General features: G+C 36.9%; 3 protein-coding genes across 3 annotated transcripts; 2 read left to right on the top strand and 1 right to left on the bottom strand.

The window, feature by feature from the left end:
• The first annotated feature begins 6,469 nt into the window (after nt 1-6,469).
• On the top strand, nt 6,470-10,105 carry LOC105166123 (uncharacterized). The gene is made up of 8 exons (XM_011085360.3): nt 6,470-6,822; nt 7,576-7,839; nt 7,942-8,013; nt 8,113-8,151; nt 8,499-8,606; nt 8,725-8,822; nt 8,967-9,081; nt 9,507-10,105. Exons 1-8 carry the CDS (start codon nt 6,652-6,654, stop codon nt 9,762-9,764), a joined length of 1,125 nt encoding a protein of 374 aa, XP_011083662.1. The 5' UTR covers nt 6,470-6,651; the 3' UTR covers nt 9,765-10,105.
• A 1,045-nt stretch (nt 10,106-11,150) lies between these two features.
• LOC105166122 (proteasome subunit alpha type-1-A) lies at nt 11,151-15,200 on the bottom strand. Its single transcript, XM_088882858.1, has 2 exons — nt 14,709-15,200; nt 11,151-11,875 (listed from the first exon to the last, which is right to left on the bottom strand). Exons 1-2 carry the CDS (start codon nt 15,057-15,059, stop codon nt 11,390-11,392), a joined length of 837 nt encoding a protein of 278 aa, XP_088738984.1. The 5' UTR covers nt 15,060-15,200; the 3' UTR covers nt 11,151-11,389.
• A 4,001-nt stretch (nt 15,201-19,201) lies between these two features.
• AUL1 (auxin-like 1 protein) lies at nt 19,202-25,738 on the top strand. The gene is made up of 7 exons (XM_011085358.3): nt 19,202-19,779; nt 20,655-24,105; nt 24,193-24,276; nt 24,361-24,426; nt 24,534-24,623; nt 24,902-25,078; nt 25,476-25,738. The coding sequence occupies exons 1-7, from the start codon at nt 19,442-19,444 to the stop codon at nt 25,509-25,511; spliced, it is 4,242 nt and encodes a 1,413-aa protein (XP_011083660.2). The 5' UTR covers nt 19,202-19,441; the 3' UTR covers nt 25,512-25,738.
• Nucleotides 25,739-25,817: the final 79 nt, after the last annotated feature.

The raw sequence follows: 25,817 nt of genomic DNA, 5'->3' as shown, positions 1-25,817 counted from the left end.
GATTACATGTTGGCACTCAGATCTCAATCATGTCCCATCATCTCATCACTTCTGTTAACGTTATTTCTTTTTTTTTTTTTTTTTTTTTGTGGGCGTCCCACATAAAATTAAATATAATTAGGAGGTTCTGAATTCAAGTATCGTGAAAAATATCAATATAATATTTTAATATATTAAATAATATAACTGACAAAATTTTTAAGGAAAAAAAAAACATTATAGGAAATGCGATGATCAAGAATCAAGATCTAGTTATATAATATGATAAATTTTAACTTACATAGAGTTCAGTCAAATTTAAACCAATTACACGGTAAGTGTAATATAATTATGATGTGGATGGTGTGCAATACAAAGGGAATAGTCAATCACAACTCACATGATTAATGTAGTGCGATTACTTGAGTTCGATCAAATTTGATTTTCGTAAAAAGAATTCAAACTTAAGTGATTAAAGTAGACATTGCATCATATTTTAGGACATAAAATATAAGAAATCGTTTTCCCACATAAAAAAGATGACTAATTTGATAAAATTACAAACTTAAGAGACTTAAATGAAAAAAATAATAATTAAATTGACCATTTTACCCTTCAAAAAATCAAAATCAGTCATATTTTCATCAATAAATTATCAGAGCGACCAAATTGAGATAAAAATTAAAATTTAAGATACTGAAAGTCAAGAAATGAACTTAAACGATTAAATTGATTTTAAATGCAAACTTAAAGGACCAATTATACTATTTGCCGTTAATATAATGTCATTATTGCTTGAAAGTAATCCTCATATAAATATCATCTGTAAATAATAATCAAAGTAGATTAAAAATTCAAAAATACTATTTTTTTATTTACATTATAAAATATATTTAATTGAAAATAAAAAAGTAATATAGCCCTACATAGCACCTTTCTATCCTAGCAATATTTTTGGTCATGAACTGCAGACTTTAAGATAATTGCTCTGAGTTTTGTTTGAAGCATTAGAGTATAGAAGGAGCATGAATTCTTGGTTCCTTTCGTGCTGCTTTGTAAGCTACGATGCCTTTCAATTTTCTGTTTTAAATTCTACACCATTCTTTATTTTATTTGATCTATATAAATTTATATGTACGTAAAATTTACGTTATCTATAATATTTAAATAAATTATGTATGCCATATTTATATATTAAATAGAACAGAAGATGCAATATGATTTAAAGTGAAAAAATTCGTTTTCAGCTTGACTATATCTAATAGTTTTTTATTAGTTATATATACTTGATAATTATTGATTAGTTACACATATTTAATTTTAATAATTGACGCGTATAATTATATTGATTGTGAAATTTGTGAACTCATAATTTTGTTGTTTGTTATTTTGAAGTTTTTGCACATTTTTGTTATGAACTTATTGAATTATATATATATATTCTTTTTATGCTTTGGTGGTTTGCAATTTGTTCATGAAGCAGGGACTGGAATTGAAATTTTTACTACTAATTAAGATTGGTAGGACAAAAATTTATTATCTAAGCAATACTATTTTTGGGCACATATTCGAAAACAGAGAAACAAAAATAAAACCATTATTTATTGTAAATAAGAAAAAGTAACCAATTTAGTGATTTTTTATAAAAAAGATCAGGATAAAAAAAAAAAAATTTGGAGAGAAAAACTTTCAAGATAATTTCCACTAAGTTTTTTCTTTTGTAAATTGACATCCATCCATCTGTGGGTTTTTCTCTTTTACTTTTTAGGAGTGATAATTACATTATTTTTTAATTAGTACATACATCAATATATTTTCAACATATATTCAAATTAAAATTAATAATGAAATAATAAATTACAATAAACTCATTTAAAGTGAAGTAAACTCCTATACGTCTGATCGAAATTAAACCCACAAATTTTAAAATTTGTTCATAGAACCTCAACAGTGTTGTTTATTGAATCAGTTGATGGATTATATTTTGTATTGCAATTCTAGTACACATTGATCGCCGATGGTAGTTGTAAGCAGTGGTACTAATTAGTTTCAGATGATTCTTGAGACAGGCTTTAGACGTGGGGACACTGTTAAAATTTGAGGTGTGGGGAATAGAGTATATTCATGACAATAAATTAGAGAAGGAAAAACTAGGCTTTATTCATGTAAAAACTCAAGTACTAAAGTTACAGAAGTGTGAGACTATATATAAAGAATAGAGTCCTAGCTAAAGAAGAAAACTAACTTACTTTGAACTCTAATTGCCAACAGACTCAACAAATATTAAATACTGGAATACTAATGAAAAACAAACACTGAGAACAAAGGGATAAGTACAAGTAGAACTTGATAAGTACAAGCAGAACTTGCTACAGCTCCCCCCTCAAGATGGAGCCGAGGAAGCGAGGCCCAGCTTGCAAAGAAACCGTCTGAAGTCAGCAGCAGGAATGGACTTTGTGAAAAGATCAGCAATCTGATCAGACCCTCGAATGTGAGAAGGAGAGATGAAGCCAACGTTGAATTGATCTCTAACAATGTGGCAGTCGATGTCGAGATGTTTGGTGCGCTCGTGAAAAATGGAGTTGGCAGTAATGTGGATGGCATGTTATCGCACCAGAAGGGAATAGGTAGCGGAACAGAGACATGGAGGTTGCGCAACACATAGGAAATCCAGAGGAGTTCGCAAACAGTAGAAGCCATATTGCGATACTCAACCTCAGCTGATGAACGCAAGACGGTGGTTTGTTTCTTGGTCTTCCAAGAGATGAGTGACGATCCAAGAAACACACAGAACCCGGTAACTGATCGTCGAGAGTCAGGGCAAGAGGTCCAGCTTGCATCAGAGTAAGCGCTAAGAGTTTGGGAGGTAGTGGAGGGAAAGAAGAGGCCAGTGGACGGAGACCCCTTCAGATAACGAAAAACATGAAGAGTTGCATTCCAGTGAGAAGATCGAGGTGCCTGGAGGAATTAACTGAGCTGTTGGACAGCAAAAGAGATGTCAGGTCTTGAAAAGCTAAGATACAAAAGGCGACCCACAGCCGCCGAAAATGATTTGGATTATCAAGTAGGGAGCCGTCATCCTGTTCTAATTTGAGACCTGGTGGTAACAGGGTAGAAACAGGTCTGGCTTCAAGCATTGAGGTAGCAGCCAGAATATCCTGTAAGTATTTACGTTGGGTGATCTGTAGGCCATGAGGAGATCGGTCGAGTTCGAGCCCAAGAAAGTACTTAGCCGGTCCGAGATCTTTGATGGTGAATAGACGATCAAGAGTCCAAAGTAGAAGTAGACGACCCAGTGAGAAGAATGTCATCAACATAGACCAACAAGGCTGTGAGCTCGCTTGAGGTCATTGCTCGACTGTTTGAAACCAAAAAATAGCAACTGATTTGTAAGCTCCAAATTCCACTGTCTGGAAGCCTGTTTGAGCCCGTAAAGCGATCTCTCCAACTTACAAACATGTCCAGCGGGAACGCCAAGGAGACCTTCAGGGGGATCCAGTGCAAGGAAGATCCGTACAATAGTGGCCTTAGCGACTGGGGAGATGAATCAAAGTAGTCCACCCCCTCGAGGCGGCAAGCTCGTCAAGATCCAAGTTTTATTTGCAGCCAGTGCCTCCAACTCCTTAGACATAGTGTCCACCCAATTCCTGTCCTTACAAGCCTGCAAATAACTGTTAGGTTCCTGCAAAATAGATAAGTGAGCGAAAAATCTAGAATGTGCAGTGGAGTATGATGCTGAGATATAGGAAGGAGAAGTGAGGGTGCAATTGCAGTCGTAATCAGATAGCCAGGAAGGCCTATAATGAAGTCGTTTAGATCTGCAAAGTGGAATAAAGGTGGAAGAGCTAGGCACTGGATCAAGAGTAGAGGGACTGATCGTGGTAGGTGTAGGAGGGGTCGCTAGCTCGCTCGAGGGAGTAGGAGGATCAAAGTTATCTACAGGTAGTGGCAGGGCGATGTAAGATTGGAATAAGGGAAGATGTGTTCATGAAATATCACGTCCCTAGAGGTAAGAAGGTGATGAGAGTCGAGATCTTAAACTTTGTAGGCCTTTTTGGTTTGGCAGTAGCCAAGAAAGATGCATTTTTTGGCACGTTTATCAAACTTTTTCTTTTGAGGCAGAGTGTTGGTTGTGAAACACAAACAACCAAATGTACGAGTTGTGTGAGGTCGGGTTGCTTGTGATAGAGAATTTCATATAGGCACTTCCAGTCAAGGATAGAAGTGGGTAGTCTGTTGATAAGATAGGTGGTTGTGAGAATGGCTTCCCCCAAAAAAAGAGCAGGTAAATGTGATTGAAAGAGAAGAGCCCTGACAATCTCTAAGATATGCTTATGTTTACGTTCTACGATCACATTTTGTTGAGGGGTATAAAGACGGGAAGTCTGGTGTATAAGAGTTTTAAACAATGAACTACATTGGTCGTTAACAAACTTCTGATCCATTGTCGAATCGAATATATTTCACAGAAGCATAAAACTGAACTTTGATCATATTAAGGAAGTTGGTTAGTGTTTGAGGGACTTGGGATTTATATTTGAGTAAGAAGGTCCAGGTCGCACAAGTATAGTAGTCTACGATGGCAAGGAAGTAATGACACCCGGTTAGCGACCCAAGGGAGTTAGGTCCTCGAAGATCTGTGTGCAAGAGCTCAAAAACACTAGCACAGGAAGTGGTACTAAAGGTAAAGTGCAGACAATGCTGCTTAGCCATGGGGCAAATATCATAGTGATCACTGATAGAAGAGACATCTAATTTAATAGATTGGATGTGCTTAAGGACATCGGATGAAGGATGGCCAAGTCTTCTATGCCATAGCGAGGTGTTACTAGTGCTAGCTGAATGACAAGAATTAATCACTAGAAAACTAAAAGATGAAACATCTAAAAAGTAAAGATTCCCAACCTGTTTTCCCACAGCAATGGTCCTCTTTGTCCTCTGGTCCTGAAATACAGGACAGGAAGCTTGAAAAATGACCTCAACAAGTAGTGAAGAGCAAATTTTATGCACAGAAAGCAAGTTAGATTTAAAGGAAGGCACCAGCAGCACATTGGTGAGAGTGAAATTTTTGTCTAAGGTAATGGTCCCGGAATGAGTAACTTGTTTGGTGGAACCATCCGGAAGATGTATTTGAGTAGGATGTGAGATAGGGGCTTGATTTTCAAGGGGACAAGAGTTACCGCACATATGATTAGTCGCTCCCGTATCCATAATCCATGACTTTAAACAGTTAGCTCCAAAACTCATAAGGGAAATATCCGTACCTGCAAATTTCTCAGAGCGACCTCCTTCCGCGCGACCTCCCCCAATTAGGCCTCTAGACTGCAAGCCGATTCGCATAAGCTTAAGCAGCTTCTGCAGCAGTTCCTTCTTAACATCAGGTCGTGACAGTGTCTCCTATCTGGTCGTTACTTTCATTGCGAACCTACGCGCTACACCTGTATCTCTTTTGTGTTTATCCACCAATTCCTTGTACCATTCAAGCGTTCCATGAAGTTTAAAATAGGTCTCACTGTCGTGTCCTGTTTTGTCACAGTTCGAGCAATGCTGGGTTCGCTTATTCGGCGGAATATATCGTCTCTTGTAGCGGGTTCGCTTATCTGGTAGCGGGTTTCTCCGTATCTACGCCGTCGCCTACATTTCGGCTAGTAAAAATAACGTCTTTCAAACTGCAGAAAAATCGTGTATGTAGAAACCTTCAAATGGATGCTCTGATACCATGTTAAAATTTGAGGTGTGGGGAATAGAGTACATTCATGACAATAAATTAGAGAAAAAAAACCAGGCATTATTCATCTAAAAAGTCAAGTACTAAAGTTACAGAGATGTAAGACTATATATAAATAATAGAGTTATAGCTAAAGAAGAAAACTAACTTACTTTGAACTCTAGTTAGCAACAGATTCAACAAAAATTAAACACTGGGATACTAAAAAAAACAAATACTGAGAACAAAGGGATAAATACGAATAGAACTTGTTAAGTACAAGCAGAACTTGCTACGACGTCCACTCTCTTGACAACCGCCGACCACTCGGCGATGATGGGGTGCTTGTTTAATGCAGTTTTAAATGGTTATGCCCTGCAGAGTTGTGGGCAAGCCTAAGGCATTTTGGTTATTAATGCAAAGATTGTTCATGTGATTTATGTTGGTTTGATAGTGTGGGGGAAGCAGGCAGAGTGAAAATTTTTATATTGATTACGCGTACTGTGTATAAATATTGCATCGTCAATTTTATTTATAAAAAAGAAATATATAGATGAGGTGCATGTGTTATTAGATATTATTGCTCCAAAAATTACACAGCTAAATCGCCATCTCTAGTGTTTATGGAAGATATTCTATATTTATTATACAGTTATTTTTTGTGAAGTAAGTGATTAATCAAATTAAATGGCTTGATAAAGAAATAGTAATTATTGATATATTTAATTTAATCAGAGAAAAACTATATGAGGCTGTAGACCTGCGGGGTGGGTGGGGAAGGAGGGGGTTGGGCTCTATATATTCATGTTGAAGGCCAGGAAGCGAGGGGAGGAGTGGAAAGGGGCAGCAGAGCAGAAACCTGTTTCTGAGGGGAACACAGGAGGGGAGAATCCCCATTCAATAAAGAACCCACTATATATATATATATTTTTCCCTCTGAAAATCAAGAATTCAGAACAGAACGAATGGGTGTAGAAATTCAGCACAAAATCAACAACGAAGATGACGCTATTGCTGTTGCTGTTGTAGCGCCGGTGATACTGGGGCTACAGCCATCAGCTCTGGTTGACCACGTCGCAACTGTTGATTTGTCCCTCCTCTCCCGAATCCCAGGAGAGCCCGGCGGCTCCTTCCCCGTATACCCTCCTTATCCCTCTGTGTCTAATTTTGTTTGTGTGATGTGATGTGATGGGATGTTGCTGATTGTTTCTGATTTGTGTTGATGAATCTTGGGTTTTTAATGGAGTTTGTGTGCCACCAATTTGGAGTTCTGGAGTTGAATATGATAGATGAACTCAAAAATCAGATGTGGGGTGTTGTTGATTGTGTTTGCTTTTGGTGTTCTGTTTGTTCATTGTGCTTCAAATTATTATAAAGTTGGAATCTTTTATATTTTTCTGGGAGTGGGCGTGTCTGATCTTAAGAATTTGCAATCATATGCTAAGGTTTTGGCTGGTAATGTATAATTGCTGCCGTGAAGAACAAATTTGGTTCTTGTCTGCTAATCTAGTGGCTAGGTCCAGAGGGAAGGCTTATCATTGGTCACACAATATGAAATATGTCAAGGAGTAATTGATTTTCTAGTGTATTGTATCTATTTTTATATGATTATATTGATCCTAATTCACTTTATAGTGTTGTGTGTTTAAGTCTATGCCTGTATTTTGACAGTTGCTGTAATTTGTATTCTTGATAAAGTAGTTTGTTTGGATAATTTATTAACCTTCCTTGAATGTGATTTTTTATTCTTACTCATCAGGTTGCATGATCTTTACATTAAAGCTTGCTAATCACAAGAATTTGCTACGTGCTGACCGTTCTTGGTTCAGTGTGAAGAATGTATCAATTTAAGTTGTTTAATGTATTGAGTTTACTCTTGGATTTCCTAGGTTGCGGCCGAAGAGCTGAAGTTCGTCTTGGGTGAGGTTAACGCCCATACTATTGCTTCTCCAGAAACTACTTCCTCATTGAAGACCATAGCAGGTGGAAGTGTTGCGAATACTATTAGAGGTCTGGCTGCTGGTTTTGGGATTACTTGTGGTATAATTGGGGCGTGCGGTGATGATGATCAAGGAAGTTTGTTTATAGATAATATGAGCTTTTACAAAGTTGATCTCTCAAGATTGAGGCTGAAAAATGGGTCTACTGCACAGGTTGGCCATCTGCCTCCACCCATGCAGGTTTCTTGTATAATAGCAATGTTAAAATAGTTGCTAACAGGCTCTAGGGCATGATTTTTTAAACTTGTGATGCAGTGTGTTTGCTTAGTTGATGAATTGGGCAATCGTACAATGCGGCCATGCCTCTCTGGTGCCGTCAAAATTCAGGTCATTCGACTTGAATTTAGTCTGTTATGATATTCAAGATATTCTTGACATTGTTAGTCAAGACTTGCCTGTATATCTCATACTCTTATCCTCTACCAGGCAAATGATTTGACTACAGAAGACTTGAAAGGTTCCAAGGTGAGGCCTCTCTGGCTTAATCACTAAGCAACCACCTCTGTGTTGCATATGGACCATCTCTTCCTTCTCATTCTTGTTTTTTCTTCTAAGAATGCAAGTAGACATTGACAATGTTGTCGTTTGCCATTCCTGTTTGGTTTATTTTATTTCTGTTCTCTCAAGTTTTACCCCTGGTTGAGAGGGGGATAGGGTTCGATCTTACTGAGTACAGATTTGCTAATTCTTGCATCAAAAATTGACACATAATAATGTCCGACTATCAGTCCTTCCGTATAACCATATAATAAAATATGCTCCTCATGCTTTGTTGCATCAAAACTAATATTAATTTAATTTCTTTGGTGCAGTGGCTTGTCCTGAGATATGCAATATTTAACATAGAAGTTATTCAGGCAGCCATTAAAATTGCCAAGCAAGAGGGTGTTTCTGTTTCACTAGATCTGGCCAGTTTTGAGGTAATACCTTTGAGGACCTTAAAGTTCCCAAGTATTGCAGCAGTGCTGTGGAAAGTGAGAAAATATTCACTGCTACTTGAAATGTATTTAATTTTCTATAACAATCTTACTTTCACAGATGGTACGGAAGTTCAGGTTGCCACTTCTACAGTTACTGGAATCAGGGAGCATAGACCTATGCTTTGCCAATGAGGATGAAGCTGCTGAATTGCTGAGGTTAAGTCCATCGCTTCCTTTTGTGTGATGGTGTCATAAAGAGAGAAATAATCTTCTACTAGCCTTTGCCCAGTTCCATCGGGGTTTATAGTTAGCGCAGTTCGTTGTTAATTGCTACTGATCTTTCCATCATTGAATTTTCAGGGATGAAGAGAATGCCGCAGATCCTGAGTCTGCTCTTGATTTTTTGGCAAAACACTGTCAATGGGCAGTGGTGACATTGGGTGCAAAGGGATGCATTGCAAAACATGGAAAAGAGGTCTGTTTAATTGCCTTAACATTTTTGGTTGTGATCCTCATCACCAAAATAAAAAACAAGAAATAACAAGGGTTGCAATGTTGCATTCTCAGACAAAAATTGTTGATCATCTTTAAGAAGGTTGAGATTCTTGTTTGTCAGATAATTTAAGCCGAACCAAATTTGTCATGCAATTGAGGCTGTACAGGATTACAACCAATAAGGTGTAAAGTTCTCCCATTTCTTCCAAAACATGGCTGAAATAATCAACTGAAAGATCATGCAATCGACCTTTTAGCAATGCATAAAGACTCGCATATGGCACTTGATTGAACGTGTTGCTTTTTCTTTTTCTTTTTCTTTTTTTTTTCGCTGGAGAATGGTGTATAGCCGCTTCAGAGTTTCAAATCCTTGATTTCATAATACAAAGTTAATGTCGTTTCTAGGTTGTCCGTGTTCCAGCAATTGGAGAAGCAAAGGCAGTTGATGCCACTGGTGCAGGCGACCTCTTTGCTAGCGGGTTTCTGTATGGATTGGTGAAGGGGCTATCACTAGAGGAGTGCTGCAAGATTGGCTCTTGCAGCGGCGGTTCCGTCATCCGTTCTCTTGGCGGTGAGGTAACTCCAGAGAACTGGCAGTGGATGTATAAACAAATGCACACGAAAGGACTCCCGATTCCCGAGCCCCACAATTTTGTCCTATAAAAGCTGAAATTTATGCATTCTTGGCGTTGATGGAGGTTACCAAGAACGAGTCGATTTTCGTAACTTGAAGCACAAGGCAATTTGGAGTTGCATTTTAGGGCGCTGGTTTTATTAATGCCTGCAACTGCTGTCTTTAACCTTCGCAGACTGTGTTGCAAACTAATATTTCAATTGTTCAACTTACGATATCAAAATCGTCTGATTCAGCATTTTAATTGCATTGTAAGGCCTCGTACTTATGTTTCTTGATGCTGGATTCTTACCAGCGAGTTGGAGCTTCAACCTGTATCATTATTCAATGTCAGTCATTGTCTTTTTAATGATAAATGTTCTTCTAGTTCTCCAATGTCCTAAGGATGTGGATGGGTGTTTAGAAATGCTAATTTTGACATTTTGATGTTCGCCCTTGATTTCCAGGAACACTGATCAATAAACTGTGCCAATAGGATGGATGGAATAAAGATGTACACTGCATTATAAGATTCTCAGCTCAAAATGCTGCCTGGACCAACAGTATTCGCCCTTTAAATATTGCATTCTAAACAAATTTAAGAAAAATTGATGAGCTTGATCTTTTTAAACTTGAAAGTTTGTTTGGTTGGGTTGAGAAATGAGTGTATAAGAAAAGTAAAAGTAAAATCGAGTGTATAAGAAAAAAATTGGTATTTGATTAGAAAGGATAGAGGGAAGTAGAATTGGATGTATATAAAATCTCTTTGAACACTAATTTAAAAATTGGATGAGAAAGTAAAAGTATAAGACTTCAAAAAAATATATACATTTTTTTTTCTATTACACATACATATAGTTTCCTCCATTTACTTTTTTCTTTTTCTGCAAATAACATTATACATATTTGTTTAGAAAAGACAACCAAATAAAAACATATTCTTGTTATTGTTGGATGAATATTTTTATTAATAAATTTTTATATTTTAATAACTTGAAATTATTTTAATACAATATTAATTTGTTTATTTTTTAATATAAAATAATGAGAAATGGCTAATTAGTAAAAAATTAACCTTTTCTTTTCAATATATTTCCTCATACCAAACATGGAAAGTGTTTTAGTTTTACTCTCCTACTCATACCAAACAATTTAATAAAAAACTATTATTATTTTCCCTCCCCCCTTCACTTCCCTTTTCAGCTAGTCCAACAAACCCTTAATAAAATACTTAGAAACGATTAAATTCAGTGATTAATCATCTTGAGCACGAAGTGGATACAAGGTATACTCCGGAATCTGATAGACAAGTATGAGATTTCCAAATAAACTTCAACATAAAATTTTAGATGGTAGCATACGTGCCTCCCTCGGCTATAGAAAGAGATCCATCAGCCTGCTTCCTAAATATAAACGCTAATGAACATCATAAGCTATTGTTTGCCAACAAGCAAAGTTCATCATTGTATCCCCACACAAATAAAGAGCGTACAGTGTTCAAAGAAAATAATATAAGGCAAGGCACAAAAGGATAAACTAAAATAATTTCACTGAAGAAGTACAATGTGATTGCTGCTCATAAAACAAGCATCCAAATTTACCAGCCTGTTCAGTAGATCATGGTGTTGGAAGTTTGAAAACACGAGAATCATTTCTTAACCATAAGATGGCATCATTAGATATCCATTGGAGCAACGCCTTGGTCGGCAGGGGGTCCCTGATCTGCAGAAGCTGGACCTGGTTCAGCAGCACTGGCTTGATCTGGAGCAACGGATTCATCAGCTGGGGGCTCTTCACCAACTACCTCGAATTCATTGATCAGTCCTTGCACGGTTTCTTGGTCCAATATATGAAATGCCTCCCCTACCCCCAATACGGCAATTGTGCAAATCGCACTCGTCAGTTTCTCTCCTTGTAAGGTCTCCCTTAACGCAAATAGTGCATCCTTGATCAGATTTTCTCGTGATGAGTCCATGAAACCCTCAAACTTCCGTTCTAAGTATGTCTTTGCAGCCTGTGACCGAGATCCAATAGCAAATGCTTGGTATTCGAAGTAATTACCGCTTGGACAGTTGTAATAGAGGTGAGCTCCAGATTCATCAAGACCACCAACCAGCAGGCCAACACCATATGGTCGTTTCCATGACCGCTGTGTGCATACCTGCATTGCAATAATGAAAACCAGATACTAAGTACTAAATTCAGGCAAAAATGAAGTAAAGTTTTTGCAATCACCGCATGGAAGAAAGCTCAGGAGAAAAGAAAGAGAAATCCCAGTCAATTGATCATGAGGAGAAAAGAAGAAAGACAAAGAAATTGAAGGTAATTGGACCACAAAAGATGGGTTCTCTAACTCTGCTACATCATATGAATAATACAACACTTATAATCCTAGAAAGACTTGTAATGACATTACTGTGAATCTAGACTCATGTTCTACCAAAAAAAAAAAAGAGAGATAGGGAGAGAGTGATACAATATGTGCAGGAATTCATTAAGAGTAGAGCATTTATTAGACAGCTTAAACAATGACATCAAACATAAGAAAAAAACAGCAAATCATCAAGAAATGGCTTAGTAAATATAAGCCAGAGGCGTCTCTTTATCAGCAATTGATGTTAATCTTTGACTGCTGAATATATATCAGAAGTTCTATGTGCATGGTGGTCCAAGGACTACAAAGGAAAGTAATATTTAGCCACTATCAGTTTGTTAATTGGCAGAAGGATAGTACAGATGCAAATTTAGAAAGAATCAATCAACTCTTCAATGAATATCATTGCCCCACCATTGAGAATTGATAGTTTAATTTGAGGCCCCTATGTCCAACATGCAGAATAACACACTCCCTATATTATCCAGGATTAGATGTCCTAAAGTAATTAACATCACCTATCCTCTAGAAAATCCTTTATCCAAACTTGGAAGCTACTAAATGTTGATCATTTGCTTCCATGAGTCCATGACAATGACTCCCTTGCCCCTGAAGGACTAACACATGCAGATTCCTACATTGCCCTTAGCTTGTGTCCAGAAACTGTCCAACCTAAATCAAATTTTTGCTTAAAAAGCCCCTAGCAAAATTTCCAGGTGAATGTCTTGAGACGTAAGTATATAACTAATAAATGTGCATCCAATCTCTAAAGAATTCACAAAATCTGCATTCGAACTACATCTTTTCCATTTCCACACGTTGGAAAAAAAATTCATTAAGTAACCTTTTCCTTTTTATACAGAAACTGTCAGCAGTTAATTCATATCATTGAAGTACGAATATACCAGATATAAATGGTTTAAACACCAGTGTAACAACAACTTGGATACTTGTTCCAAATATTCAAAGCCTAACCGACACTTCTGCTTCTGATCTTTATTCTCATCCTCAGCTCTAAAATCCTAAACCAAATGTACCAGGTAAACCACGTAAATTCAGTACAAGCTTAAAACTAAAAGAGCATGCACACATCACAAGTTAAAATAAAATTTTCCAGGGATAGCTTAAAAAACAAATGGTGATGTTCACAAGTTAATAAAGAAACTTGGAAAACCATTTATTCCTATGCAAAAACTGGCACATAATACATATACATGTGCAGTCCCCAGATAGTCCATAACAACAAGTAATGTGGAGAGCCAATGAAGATAAAATCAGAAACGCTGACCACGACTGAAGATCACCACCTGACCTCTATATGAAAAAAAGCTGCAAAATCCAGGAAAAAGTTTGTTTTACTACATAGCATCAGATTTAGATATCATCTCAGCTAAGCTCAAAACATCAGACTAAGTTGCAACAGACATTATGTCAAAGATTCATTTGTCAGACTAACACAAACTTTAACAAGAGATCACGAAATTTTCTTTTTAGAATAAATAGGAAGAGACTGAGAGAAGTTTTTGGTGGCGGTAAATCAGGTAATCCTCAAGGCCACTCCCTTGATTTAGAATGCAGCTCCATGCAGAGGTAAGCCCTGTGACATGGCCACTTCTTGGGCCAAACACATTTCCCCTATAGCAAGCACAAGCAAGTTTAGTCCAAAAGCCAAGCACAGTGGGACAGAACTTTTCCTAGGCCTTCGCGTTTCCTCACTGGGAACTCTACCAATAACTTGCCTCTATCTCAGACCTTATGCTAAAGCAAAGTCATGGAACAATGCTACAACTGAAAAATAAGCTCAAAGTTGACAAGAAATATAGGAAATGTTTTCATGAGGGAAGTTGCTTTTGTAGAAAAGCTATAAAAAGGAAAATGCAGCATATCACAGAAATGTCAGATTTCTCCTTAATATAAATGCATACTCCACATTGATCAGTTGAATGTAGTGGTAGTGCAACATTTCTTCAAGTTTCTATTGCCACCAAACCATTGACAAATATTCATACACACCAACTATTCAAATGCTAGTTTCTCTTCATTACTTCTCCAACTGACATATATACAAACAACTATCCCATTTTTCCTTTTCCAAATTACCTTTTCTCACTTAGTTTACAACAAAGTCATGTATTCCTTGGAATAAATTCTATTAGAAGAAGTCTGACAGTGTACACTCCCATTCCAAACCCTACCCCTCAATTCAAACAAATTTAATTGTACAATTCCTCTCGCTGGTATATAGAGTACAAAATTAATTCAATTCAACATAATGAAAGTTTATTAACAAAAGTTTGCCCAAGGTCTTCTTCAGATCCATCCATGAAATTCCCATACTACTACTCCTCAATCAAAACCCAAACTCTCAATTACACAATTCTCTGCAGAAGAATACCATCAATGAAAAATGAAGCAGTTCTCGTCAAAGCATTAATTAAGTTACTGATATACATTAATCCGTTTTTTTTCTTGTGATCCTTTCACGAATTTCTACACTACTGGTGCCCTAATCTTAAACCCTAACTCTCAATTATACAATGCTCCACAAAATAAACCACCAAACAAGTACGAGAAACGAGAAATGAAACACTTAGGGTTTAACCAAGAAATTAAACTAAACCTGAGCCTTGTCGGCTAGCTGAACAACAAGACGGCCGACAGGAAGCGGCGACTCGTACGTATAGGAATAATTAATGCACTCGTTACGCATGTATCGGGAGAGTACTCGTCCGTCGGCCGTCAGTCCAGCGATGGCCACACCGATGTGGTCGTCGACCTTGAAGATCTTCTTCTGGTGCGAGGAGAGCTCGGAGCTCGCCTTGTTAACGCTGGCGAGCACCACATGCGTCTTCGATCTCAGCCCTATCGCCGCCGAGCCCTGCTTCACCGCCTCCATCGCGTATTCTACTTGGAACAGCCGCCCCGCCGGCGACCACGTCGTGACGTCGGTGTCGTACTGGTTCCTGAACATTTTGGATGCGGCGTCGTTGTAAAATTACAGAACACAGACTCAATAACTTGAATATATATCTCTGTTCGCGTCTCACTCTATTTCAGTAGCAGAGGAGAGAGAAGGGGGTGGGTTTTGATCTGCTTTTCTTTTTCTTCAAGGCAGAAGTAATCGCAAAGAGAGAAGAAAATTCGGCAACGCGGGTTTGGGCCTCCGCCTCATCTTGATGGGCTTCACCAAACCTTTTGTTTCTTTCAGCCCACAACACCTCCAGATTTGTAGTACAAAACAAGGAAAAATGGTTGATAGTTATGGGCCATCGGCGATCTACTTTACTGCTTTACAGCTTAAGTCTCTCAACACATAATTGATGATTCCAATCTCCACCCCCTCCCGGAAGGCTGATTGCTTTAATCATAACAAAGCATATCTATATTTGCATCACATCAGCTTTTTCCCCTTAATGCATCCTGTCTCAACTCAAATCATGGATCTACCTTTTCAAAATATTATTCTATATTCATCATATTTAAATCAATTTTTTTCCTTATATAATTTTGTCGTTTTTTTTTTAAATATATATCAATAATACGATAAATATTGATAAAAAAATTAGCCTATTTTGATGGGATTTAACAATCGTTAACTAGAATTAGAGAAGAGGGTCTTCGATAGTCTAGTAAATTATAGCGTAGATTAACCAATTTTCATAAATTCCTCAATTTCTTAATAAATTTGGATTCAATTATATCGTTTTTATTTTCTTGAACTCAATACTGATTTCATCATTATAAAATGGTAGGTAAGACACTTTGGACTATACTGACGATTCTGAATTTCACTAAATCACTGATTGGCATGTATGAAATCGATTGCAAATGAAAAATTTGTGTGCCTTATAAGCCTCAATGTCTCATCTCATTAACAATACACATTTTCAATACAAAATCGTGAGGCTAATGAATACAAATCGAACTACACCTCGCACAACGCAGCACCGGTTCCATCACGCACTGCATCATTCGACGATGTTTGCATAAATAAGATCACGTGCATGTCCTAAACCCGTCCTTTAGAGGATTAATGATGTCGATACACGTATCACATCAATCGTAAAATTGAACTTACACAAAAGAATTGATAGATATAGGCATTGAATGAGCAGAAGAAACAAAAAAATGGTGGTATGAAACGATAATTACATGGTCAACGAGACCATCCACTCAGCTCTTTTTGGGGGGGCATTGATGTCGAAATAATGGCCCCTCTGTCTTTCTTTTTTTCTAAGAAGAGGGGTTTGAAGCGTGGACACCACTCACTTTATTTTGTTTGTTTGTTTGATGAATTGTAAAGGGTAAATTATGATTTTTTTTTTTTTCAGATTTGATATAATTATGATTATTTTTCATTGTTTGAGAAATTATTAATACTTCTTATTTTTAAAGATCGTCTAATAATTAACTTAGATTGTAGGTTTTCATCCATTTTTTATGGTGAACTGACCAAAATGATATTGTGGATTAAAAATTATAATTTTATTTATTTTTCAAAAAAAATTTATTTTTTGTGGACTAAGTAGATAATTTTTTTTTATAATGTTTAGAAAAATTTAATCCACCCTGTTTGATTTTTTTATAAGTTTTTAATTTTTTAAATAAAATAAAAAATACAATAAGAGCAAATTGACAATTTCATACCTCTAATTTCATCAAATAGTAGAAAGATATTTATAATTTTTTAAATATCGAGATGATATTCATAATTATGACAAATTTAAGGAGAAATCGTTGTAATTTACGAAATTGTAAATGTATAAATTGTTGCAGGGTTTAACGTGGGCTGCTCCGCCTCAACGAGAAAAGGAGATATTTCTATGATTGTGGGCTCTGCTGCTCTCCTTTTCAATTAATATTTTACAATTTTGATGTTATCACATCATAATCGTACATTAAAAAAAATACTAGAATAGTTGTATTTATACTTTTTTTTATTTATAATCTATTTATATAAATTATTTATATATTATTATGTAGTTATAAAAACTATTTTTTCTGAAAAATACGTAGTTGTCCATAGGTTGTGTAACTGATAGTAAAAAAACATAGATAACTTGTGTAATAATGCAGACTTTTTCTGAAAAATGTATATGTAATTTTTCAAAAGGTATGGATACTTTGTGTAAATAGACCATAGGTTAGGAGCGTGAATGTAATTGTCCCAAAGAAATAATAATAAAAAAACTATTTATGTTGTAAAAAACACTACTAGCAGTAAAAAAGTACGAGTAGTTTGTGTAATGATGTTGACTTTTTCTGGCAGATGGATGTGTTACTTTTAGAAAATATGGGTGATTTGTGTAAATGATATTGACGTTTTTGGTGGGTGTATTGTAATTTTTCAAAAAAGTGTAGGTGGTTTGTGCAAATAGACTAGAAATTATATATAATTATCTAAAAAAAAATAATAAAAGAACTATTTTTGTAAATATGGGTTTTGCTCCTAAAATGAGATGAATACACCTAAATTCCTCCCGTAAAAATACTTACAAGGTAGAAAAACGTCAAGACTAGAATATAGAAGACCCAATTGTAACCATTCAAGTCCTAAATTAGATAGGGTGTAAAGGAGAAAAACTCAAGATCATAAGAAAATGTCAGGGTAGCTAAAATTCTACTTGAGGAATGGCCAATCACTATTTATAGATTTTTCTAATTGTATAATTTCATGTGAATTACAAATTTTGAGTCTAGACTGGATCGAAATGACCAGAAATGGATGGGGCAGATTCACAATTGCCCGCAATTTGATATAGAGTGTGATAATTTGAGGGGTGGAAATAGAGTATATCCATGGCAGTAAATTAAAGAATGAAAAAAAGGAAAAACTATGTTTTGTTCATCTAAAACTCAAGTACTAAAGTTACAGAGATGTGAAACTATATATAAAGAATAGAGTTTTAGCTAAAGAAAAAAATCAACCCACTTTGGACTCTAGCTGACAACAAATTCAACAAAAATTAAATACTGAAATACTAATAAAAAACAAACACTGACAATAAAAAGATAAGTACAAGCAGAACTTGCTACATAGAGCTTGAGGTATAGATTTTCATTGTATTTTCATCCAATTTTTGTGGTAAATTATAAATTATGATTTATAATATTTATGTATTTTTTAGAATTTTATAAAATATTTTTATGAATTAAAATTCTCATTAAATTATTTATTTTACCCCCTCACAGATTTTTTTTTAAAAAAAATTCAATAAGATTAAAGTAATAATTTTTACATCACCATTTAAGGACTACATAATTATATTCCACTTAGTGGGTGTACTTATAATTTTTTTAACAACGATTGAATATTTATAAATATAAAAAATTTCAGGAGGTAGTTGAAATATGTTCTAAAAATAATAAAATTTTAAATTAATTGTATAGTGAAAGAATAAAATGATAAATACACTATTATAAAAATATAAAAAGATATCCAAATTATTTAAATTCGAACGAGTCTTGATACGGAGAAGCATTTAATAATTTAATAATATTCAGTAACTCAAGCAACTCCTAGTTTAAAATATGAATTCCATTTTTGCCCCAGCTTAATAATTGTTTCTCCCTTTGTGTCCTCCCAGTCAGAGAAAAGAGAAGATTTAAAATAAAATAATCGCCGCGTCGATGTATCTATCATATCATACACCACAGACAGAATAACGCAAGTTTTCTGCTGCTTCTGGTCCATCTACGCCAACTCAATCAGAACTCCAAGCTAATACCAATTTTCAGGTATAAACTGAGTCATCGGTGACTTGACGGAATCGAGGATCTTTTATGTTGTACGAGCAAATAAGGGTCCATGACTCGTGAAATATTGTCCGTTTTAATAAGATTTTTGCATATTTATTATTAAAAGACCGTCAAATTTTTTATTTTTAATTGATGTGGAATATGTATTATATTATTAATTTTTATAGGAATTTGAAACAGACATATGAGCTTTTCCGACCGACCAAAATTAGAAGTATATAATTTTCGATTAACTAATCAAAAATTGGAATTGTACAAACTCATAGACCAGATGCAGCATATAAGTCCTCAAGTGGACCCACATTTCTTCCTCATATAATAAAACTTTTTCTTAAAATACGTAAAATGTTTTTCTCTCTCATCACATCACTCACTTTCTGTCTCTCTCTCTTCCTTCGTCTTTGTGTTGTCTGACGCTGCAGAATTTTTTCTCTGCAGACAAAATGCCTCACTGATCAAGAAGAAGAAAGGCAAAATTAAACCAAAAAAGAAAAAAAAAAAGAAAGGGGAAAAAATCTTAAATAAATTAAACAAAAAACCCTAGCTCTTCCATAGACAGAAGAAGTACGAAGCTCCCACTCTGCTTCCATTCCCATGGAGTCTCTGTCTCGACCTCCGCACAGAAGAAAACACTCAGCCACCAATGTCCTCTCCTCGTCCTTCTCCTTCAAGAACCCCTACGACGGCGTTTTGCTGTCCAGCAACGGAGGCAAGGGGAGCTCGTTTGAAGCTCATGAGTACGCTGAGATTTTCTCCGGGTCGTCTTCCATACCTGTGCTTGATCTTCCGGGTCTGGATGATCGGGTAGGGTCGGGTGATTGCAGGAGCTCTAAGCTCGATTACTCCAACATTTTCGGTGGTTTTGGGAATGATGATGTGGCCGTGCCTTATGAGGAGCTGTTTAATGGTTCTGCAAAGAAAAATAAACCGCGGTGAGTTGTTCTTCTTTCCTTCTGTAAGTGAATCGCTCCTATGGCGTTTTGAATTGAATTTTGGGACATGTGAAGTTTGTTTGCGGTCAACATTTTTCATTCTCTGTTGCGTAGTTGTGTTTGGATTGGTTGTTATTATGGCTCATGTAATTTGCATGTTTAATTCTTTATTCATTAATAAGCCTCTAACTTCCGTTTCTTGTTCTTTGCTATGCTTCAAAAATTTAAAATCTTTCTCAAAGTTCCCTTTATGGAGAGAAACTATCATCTTTGATTGATTTTATACTCATATGAGGAGAAAGATTTTCATGCCATGTTTTACTAATTTTTTCTGGGGTGCTATAGCCCGATTGCCAATTTCTTTCTCGGCGAGGGCGATTATAAGTGTGTGCTGAATTTTCATTTTCATTTTTGTTCCTGTTTTTGTTCTTTTCCAGTAACGGAACCGATTTATGGGCTTGTGAATTGACAGCTATACTCTTGATTGTGCTTATTAACTCATGTCGGCCTCCGTTGATTGTTAATAAGGGTGTTGAATGATCAATTTCGGTGCCCGGTGTGTTTGTGTTTTGAAGAAACTCTTTTATTGGCTAGATTTAAATCTTGTAATTATAGTGTTTTACATCTATTGCTAAAAGATTTACTAAGATCCAGTTTATTTGATCATTCTTTCCCGCTATTTCTTTTGGCTGTCTCTCTGTGTGTGTGAAAGATGTGAAATGACGAGTCGCGTTTCGTCAACCCGAAGGTTTTCAGAAAACAATATCTTCTTTTAGATCTTTGTAATCTCTTCCATCTGAAGTGCATCCCCTTTTTCAGTATAAATTGTTGGAGTTCTTTGGTTACCCATTCCAAATCCTTTATATGTCTTGCAGGATTCCAGCAAATACACGGTCGCCTTTACAAGAATCAGGTTCTCTATATTCTTCACGAAAGACGAAAAGGTCCTCCAGCGAGGTATCTGTTCAATCTTTTGATGGAGTTAAGCAGCAGTTTAACATGTCTTTTAATAGGACCAGCCAAAGAAATAATGATGCATCAAATGGGAAAACACACATTGCAGAGCTCCATGCTGTCCCTGGATTTACTTATTTTGTTGATGGAGCTCCTCAGCCGCAGAAGATAGAAGGTCACAGGCCTGTACCTTCATTGAAACGTGAAGTGAGTCGCACCTGGAGTTTTAGTGCTGAACTTGAAGCTTTTAAAGGTAAAGGTGGATCAAGTTGTGATAGATCACATGTACCTGAAAAGCCAAACAATGTGAATGAAGTTAACCTTGAATCACACTTCTCTGAAGTGCCAGCACCTTCAAGTCGTCCGTCAAATCTAAGTGCTAACAAGGATCCAAGGAGATTATCAAGCTTTGCTTCTAAAGAAAATGCTTCTGGAAAGATTGGTGCTGAATGTTCACCACCTTTCTTGGATGAGGAATTTGATGAAAATTCGACAGCTGCTGTATCTGCTGCTGCCTTGAAGAAAGCCATAGAGCAGGCTCAAGAAAGTATAAGAATAGCAAAAATGGTAATGGATAGGAAAAAGGAAGGTCATCCAGATGGTTCTGAGCCTAGACCAAAGGGCCGCCAGAAAGATTTGGATAAGGAAATTAAGATTAACCATGAGGCTTATGGTTCAAAAGAGAACAATGCTAGGTATAAAGACTTGGATCCTATATTTTCTATATTCACTGGGATTGATGGGAAATATACCCTGTCAATCAGTCACAATGATACACTTATTGATGCTAGAGATGCTCAAGTGGAAAGAGTATGGGAGAATGTTGAAGCAGCTAAAGGGCATCGAGAGCATGTGGGGGGAGGTAAGTTAATTGCTTCAAATTGCAGTCAGAGTGAGACACTTTGTATGGATGAACAGTTTGGAACGCTCAGTCAAAATGTTGATGCAGCTGAAGCGCGTAGAAAGGCAACTGATTTTCCTGACTCAGCAGCCAATGCAGAGTGTCGTACTGCTCATTTGGTGTCTGGTGAAGTAGGTGGCAACAAAAGTTTGTCGCTCGCCAGGAGTAAACTTGCTTCCAACCCTATGGAGATGGAAGCTGGCAAGGAAACTTTGCAGCAGCAAGAGGTGACAATTCATCATGCAACAGGACCTGAAGTTGTTGCTGAACTGGCGGAAAGAACTATCAATACATGCCAAAGGATGCAACCACTGGAAAAGAGTGTGGATGAAGCTGAGCAGTGTTGGGCTACCTTTAATCATGCCAAAGGACCTGAAAATACTGTTGAAATGATGAATAGGGTTCTGAATACTTCTCAAGGAACTCAAGAGCAGGAGAAGGTTTTGGTTGAAGCTGGTGAAAATTTGAGGATCAACCAGGAGTATGAAATGATGGAGAAGAGAGAAAATGATATGGATGATACGGGAAGGCGTGATGAAAAGGTTAATGTGGAACAATTGACAGTACTGACTCCAGCTTTCAATAATTTTCTCAATGAAGCACATAATCTGGTCAAGAATGATGCGTCGTCTGTTAATGTCTCCGACTGGAAAGAAAATGGTGATAGACATGGAAAAACTTATGATGAAGAAGAAAATGGGATCAGGCAGAAAGAATATCACCTATGGTTTGAAAGTGAAGAGCAGCTGAAGGAAACCTGGGAGGAAGAAGCTGGTGAGGGGCAGACCGACGTCTTTCCAGAAATAGAAATTGAAAAGAAGGTTAATGAGGCTCTTGAGTCAGAAGGTAGCAACAAGAAACAGAGTCATGGCTATGTTGGAGATGAACCAAAATTACTTGGAGAACTTGAGCAGAATAAAGTTGAAGAGAGACACATGAATGCTTTTGAATATGAAGCAGCTGAGACCACAAACAATGATTCAGAAGCTGAGACCAGAAACAATTGTGCTGAAGTTCAGGAGCCTGCAGCTTTCTGGGATGCTGAAGAATCAATCAACACTCATGGAGGAGCAGGGATAAGTGAAGAGAATCATAATACATGTGAGTTTCATGAGGCTGCCTATGAAGAGGATATTGATGAAGCTGTTGATGCGATTAGTGGTGATGGTAGCACCATCTTTAAAGAGGCTCATGCTATTGATACTAGCACTATCTTTAGTGAGACTCCAGCAGACTTTGATTTTGACTTAGACAACAAAGCAGAAGAATATCATAAAGCTGTTGGGAGTTACCGTGAGAATGACACTGTGCCTGAAGTAACTGAAACCATTTTCGCAAATGATAAGGAGGCTGCAGCTCAATTGTTCCACCTGGAGAGTAATGAAATGCCTGGAACGGACAGCTTGCGTCAAAGTGCCTCTGAAGAGATTTTTGTTGAAAGCAAAATCTACAATGGCTTTGAAGTTTTTTCTTCTGTTGGCAAGATACAAAATATCGGCCTCATGGCTGGATGTACTGAAGATAAACTTCCAGAGGATGAGAATACACTCAAAACAACTAGTGAGATTCATGGTGCTGCTAAAGAGTATGCTGCTAAGAGCGATGGAGAAAATTTACCTGAGCTTCATTCATCTGATAATAGAACAGGAGAATTTGATTTCACGGGTTTAAGACAGGTGTTGGAACAAACTCCAAATGATGATGAAGGATCTGTATCAATCTCCAGTCCTGAAAATATGGAGGGGTTGTCTGCTCATGAATCTAAAGTATGTGCAGTAAATATCAAGTACAATACCTCAAACAAGGAAGAAGCAAAAGATGAAGTAGAAATGGTTATGGATGAAAGAAAACATGCCAAGGAACAAAGTGAAGTGTTATACTCCCAGTTACATAGTGGTGAAACCAAAGAAATGGAGAAATCGATGGAAACTGAAAGAGGTCTAGAAACAGGGCTAAACATGGATAAGAATAAGGAGAATCTTGTTGGAACCACTGCCATGGAAGCCAAAGATGCCAGAGAAGGTCTGGAAAACCTTGAGAGAAATGGGTACCAGCAAAGAATTGAAGCCATCAAGAGGGAAAGAGAGCAGGAAAAGGATAGAATAGCTGTAGAAAGAGCAATACGAGAAGCTCGTGAGAGGGCGTTTGTTGAAGCTCGAGAAAGGGCAGAAAGAGCTGCTGTGGAGAGAGCAGCTGCTGAAGTTCGACAAAGAGTTCTGGCAGAGGCTCGGGAGAAGCTTGAGAAGGCCTCGGTGGGGAAGCAACCGGCTGATAAGGCCTCCACAGAAGCCAAGCTTAGGGCAGAACGAGCTGCAGTGGAAAGAGCCACAGCAGAAGCCCGTGAGCGTGCTCTAGAGAAAGCAAAGTCTCAGAAAACTTCCACAGAGGCAAGAACTCAGGCTGACAGATACCCCACAGAAAGGTTTTCTACTTCCAGAAATTATGGACTGAAGCACAGCTTTTCTTCCTCGGTTAGTATATCAGTCTGCTGATTTTGCTTTCCACAAATATATTCTTCACTTGTATGCCAGAAGATGACGGCTCAAACTTTCCTGCAGGATCTGGAAAATGGGACGAATACTGAATCAGCGCAGAGACGTAAAGCAAGATTAGAGAGGCATCAAAGGATAATGGAGCGAGCAGTATGCACTTATCCACTTGATCTTTGAACCATCTAATCTTTATACATTATATAATTTTTGTCCCAATTAAACTGTTCCTGTCAGGCAAAAGCACTTGCAGAGAAGAATATGCGTGATCTACTTGCCCAGAAAGAGCAGGCTGAGAGAAATGTAATCTCTTACAAAAAATTTGAATTACAATGATTGCTGAAATCCCCATAGATTTGTATTCTTTAAACTGAGTTTGTGTTGTGACAAGACTCTGTGTCTTATTGCAGAGACTAGCTGAATCGCTTGATGCTGATATTAAGAGATGGGCTACAGGAAAGGAGAGGAACTTGCGTGCACTTCTCTCAACCTTGCAATATGTATGCATTTTCTTCCCATGTGCTACTGATTTACTAGTACAATTATCAGCAATATTTTTTTAGTCTATATTTGGGTATCACCTTCCCGATCAAGATTTGAAGACCAAACTAGGGTTTCTTGGTGTGTGTTAGTGGTGGAATAAATTGTTACTAAATGCGTTATGGTTTGAGCTTGCTCAACTCTATTACAAGTGATAATAAGATTTTTGAGACATCTTTATCACTATTTTTGGTCTTCAAATCTGGAAGCTGAATGTATTAACTCAATTTCATTTCAGATCCTTGGGCCAGACAGCGGCTGGCAGCCTATTTCCCTGACAGAGATCATAACAACTGCTGCTGTAAAGAAAGCTTACAGGAAGGCTACACTTTATGTACATCCTGACAAAGTGCAGCAAAGAGGAGCTACCATTCAGCAAAAATACATATGCGAAAAGGTTTTTGATCTTCTAAAGGTATGTTTGTTTTATTTCCCTTGAGATAGAAAAGGTAGTTGTATTAACTTTTTAAATGTATTAGTATGTGAATAGAATCCTTGCTAGCATCTTAAGATATCTACACTCTAATGATATTGAGAATTGACATGACTGTCAAAATTCAAACCTGTCCTGAGGTTCTGAGGTGAAAATTCTTTGGGCAATCAGTTGATGCACATCTTGTACCATTTCGTCACTATAAAGTCAGTAACAGCTGAAGCTGTGAATTAGGATAATCCACATTAAGAAATAGCAAATTCAAGTGATGGTTTTTGCCTCGATGGCATCGCAAAAAATGTAATTGGTTTCTATACTCTAGTCTTACTTTCTTGCTTGGCTATACATCTTACTGATGCTCTTGCTATATCTACCACAGGCGGCATGGAACAGGTTCAACTCCGAGGAGAGGTGAATAACAATGTAGTAGCAAAATTATCCAGAATGTATTTATTTAATTCAATTTATTTGTTCACCTTGGAGATCAGGTCTATTTCCCCTAATATCACCAGGTAGGAGGATAGACAGGAACTGAAAATATGTGTTAGTGAGATCTTTATCTCCAGATGCATAATGTAATTCAATGACCATGCACCAGTTGATTTGCAGAAAAAGTGAATATAATGTGGTTCAGATAGATAACCCCATTTTCTTACAATGCAAAGGGAATCTGCTTATTAGCAGTTGTGTAGGGCTTGGGAACAGACACCACGGTAACTAG

The sequence above is a fragment of the Sesamum indicum genome, linkage group LG7 (assembly GCF_026168435.1).
Source record: "Sesamum indicum cultivar Baizhima isolate 11 linkage group LG7, ASM2616843v1, whole genome shotgun sequence".
NCBI classification, from domain to species: Eukaryota; Viridiplantae; Streptophyta; class Magnoliopsida; order Lamiales; family Pedaliaceae; genus Sesamum; species Sesamum indicum.
Note: the sequence above shows the minus strand (reverse complement) of the source record. Positions and strands in the feature narration are given on the sequence as shown.

Coding starts and splice junctions, on each gene's coding strand:
- LOC105166123 (XM_011085360.3), top strand. CDS start 6,652: ATGGGTGTAGAAATTCAGCACAAAATCAACAACGAAGATGACGCTATT. Junction 8,014..8,112: donor CTGGTGCCGTCAAAATTCAG/GTCATTCGACTT, acceptor ATCCTCTACCAG/GCAAATGATTTGACTACAGA. Junction 8,607..8,724: donor TAGATCTGGCCAGTTTTGAG/GTAATACCTTTG, acceptor TTACTTTCACAG/ATGGTACGGAAGTTCAGGTT.
- LOC105166122 (XM_088882858.1), bottom strand. CDS start 15,059: ATGTTCAGGAACCAGTACGACACCGACGTCACGACGTGGTCGCCGGCG. Junction 11,876..14,708: donor AGCTAGCCGACAAGGCTCAG/GTTTAGTTTAAT, acceptor ATTGCAATGCAG/GTATGCACACAGCGGTCATG.
- AUL1 (XM_011085358.3), top strand. CDS start 19,442: ATGGAGTCTCTGTCTCGACCTCCGCACAGAAGAAAACACTCAGCCACC. Junction 24,106..24,192: donor AGCACAGCTTTTCTTCCTCG/GTTAGTATATCA, acceptor ACTTTCCTGCAG/GATCTGGAAAATGGGACGAA. Junction 25,079..25,475: donor AGGTTTTTGATCTTCTAAAG/GTATGTTTGTTT, acceptor TATCTACCACAG/GCGGCATGGAACAGGTTCAA.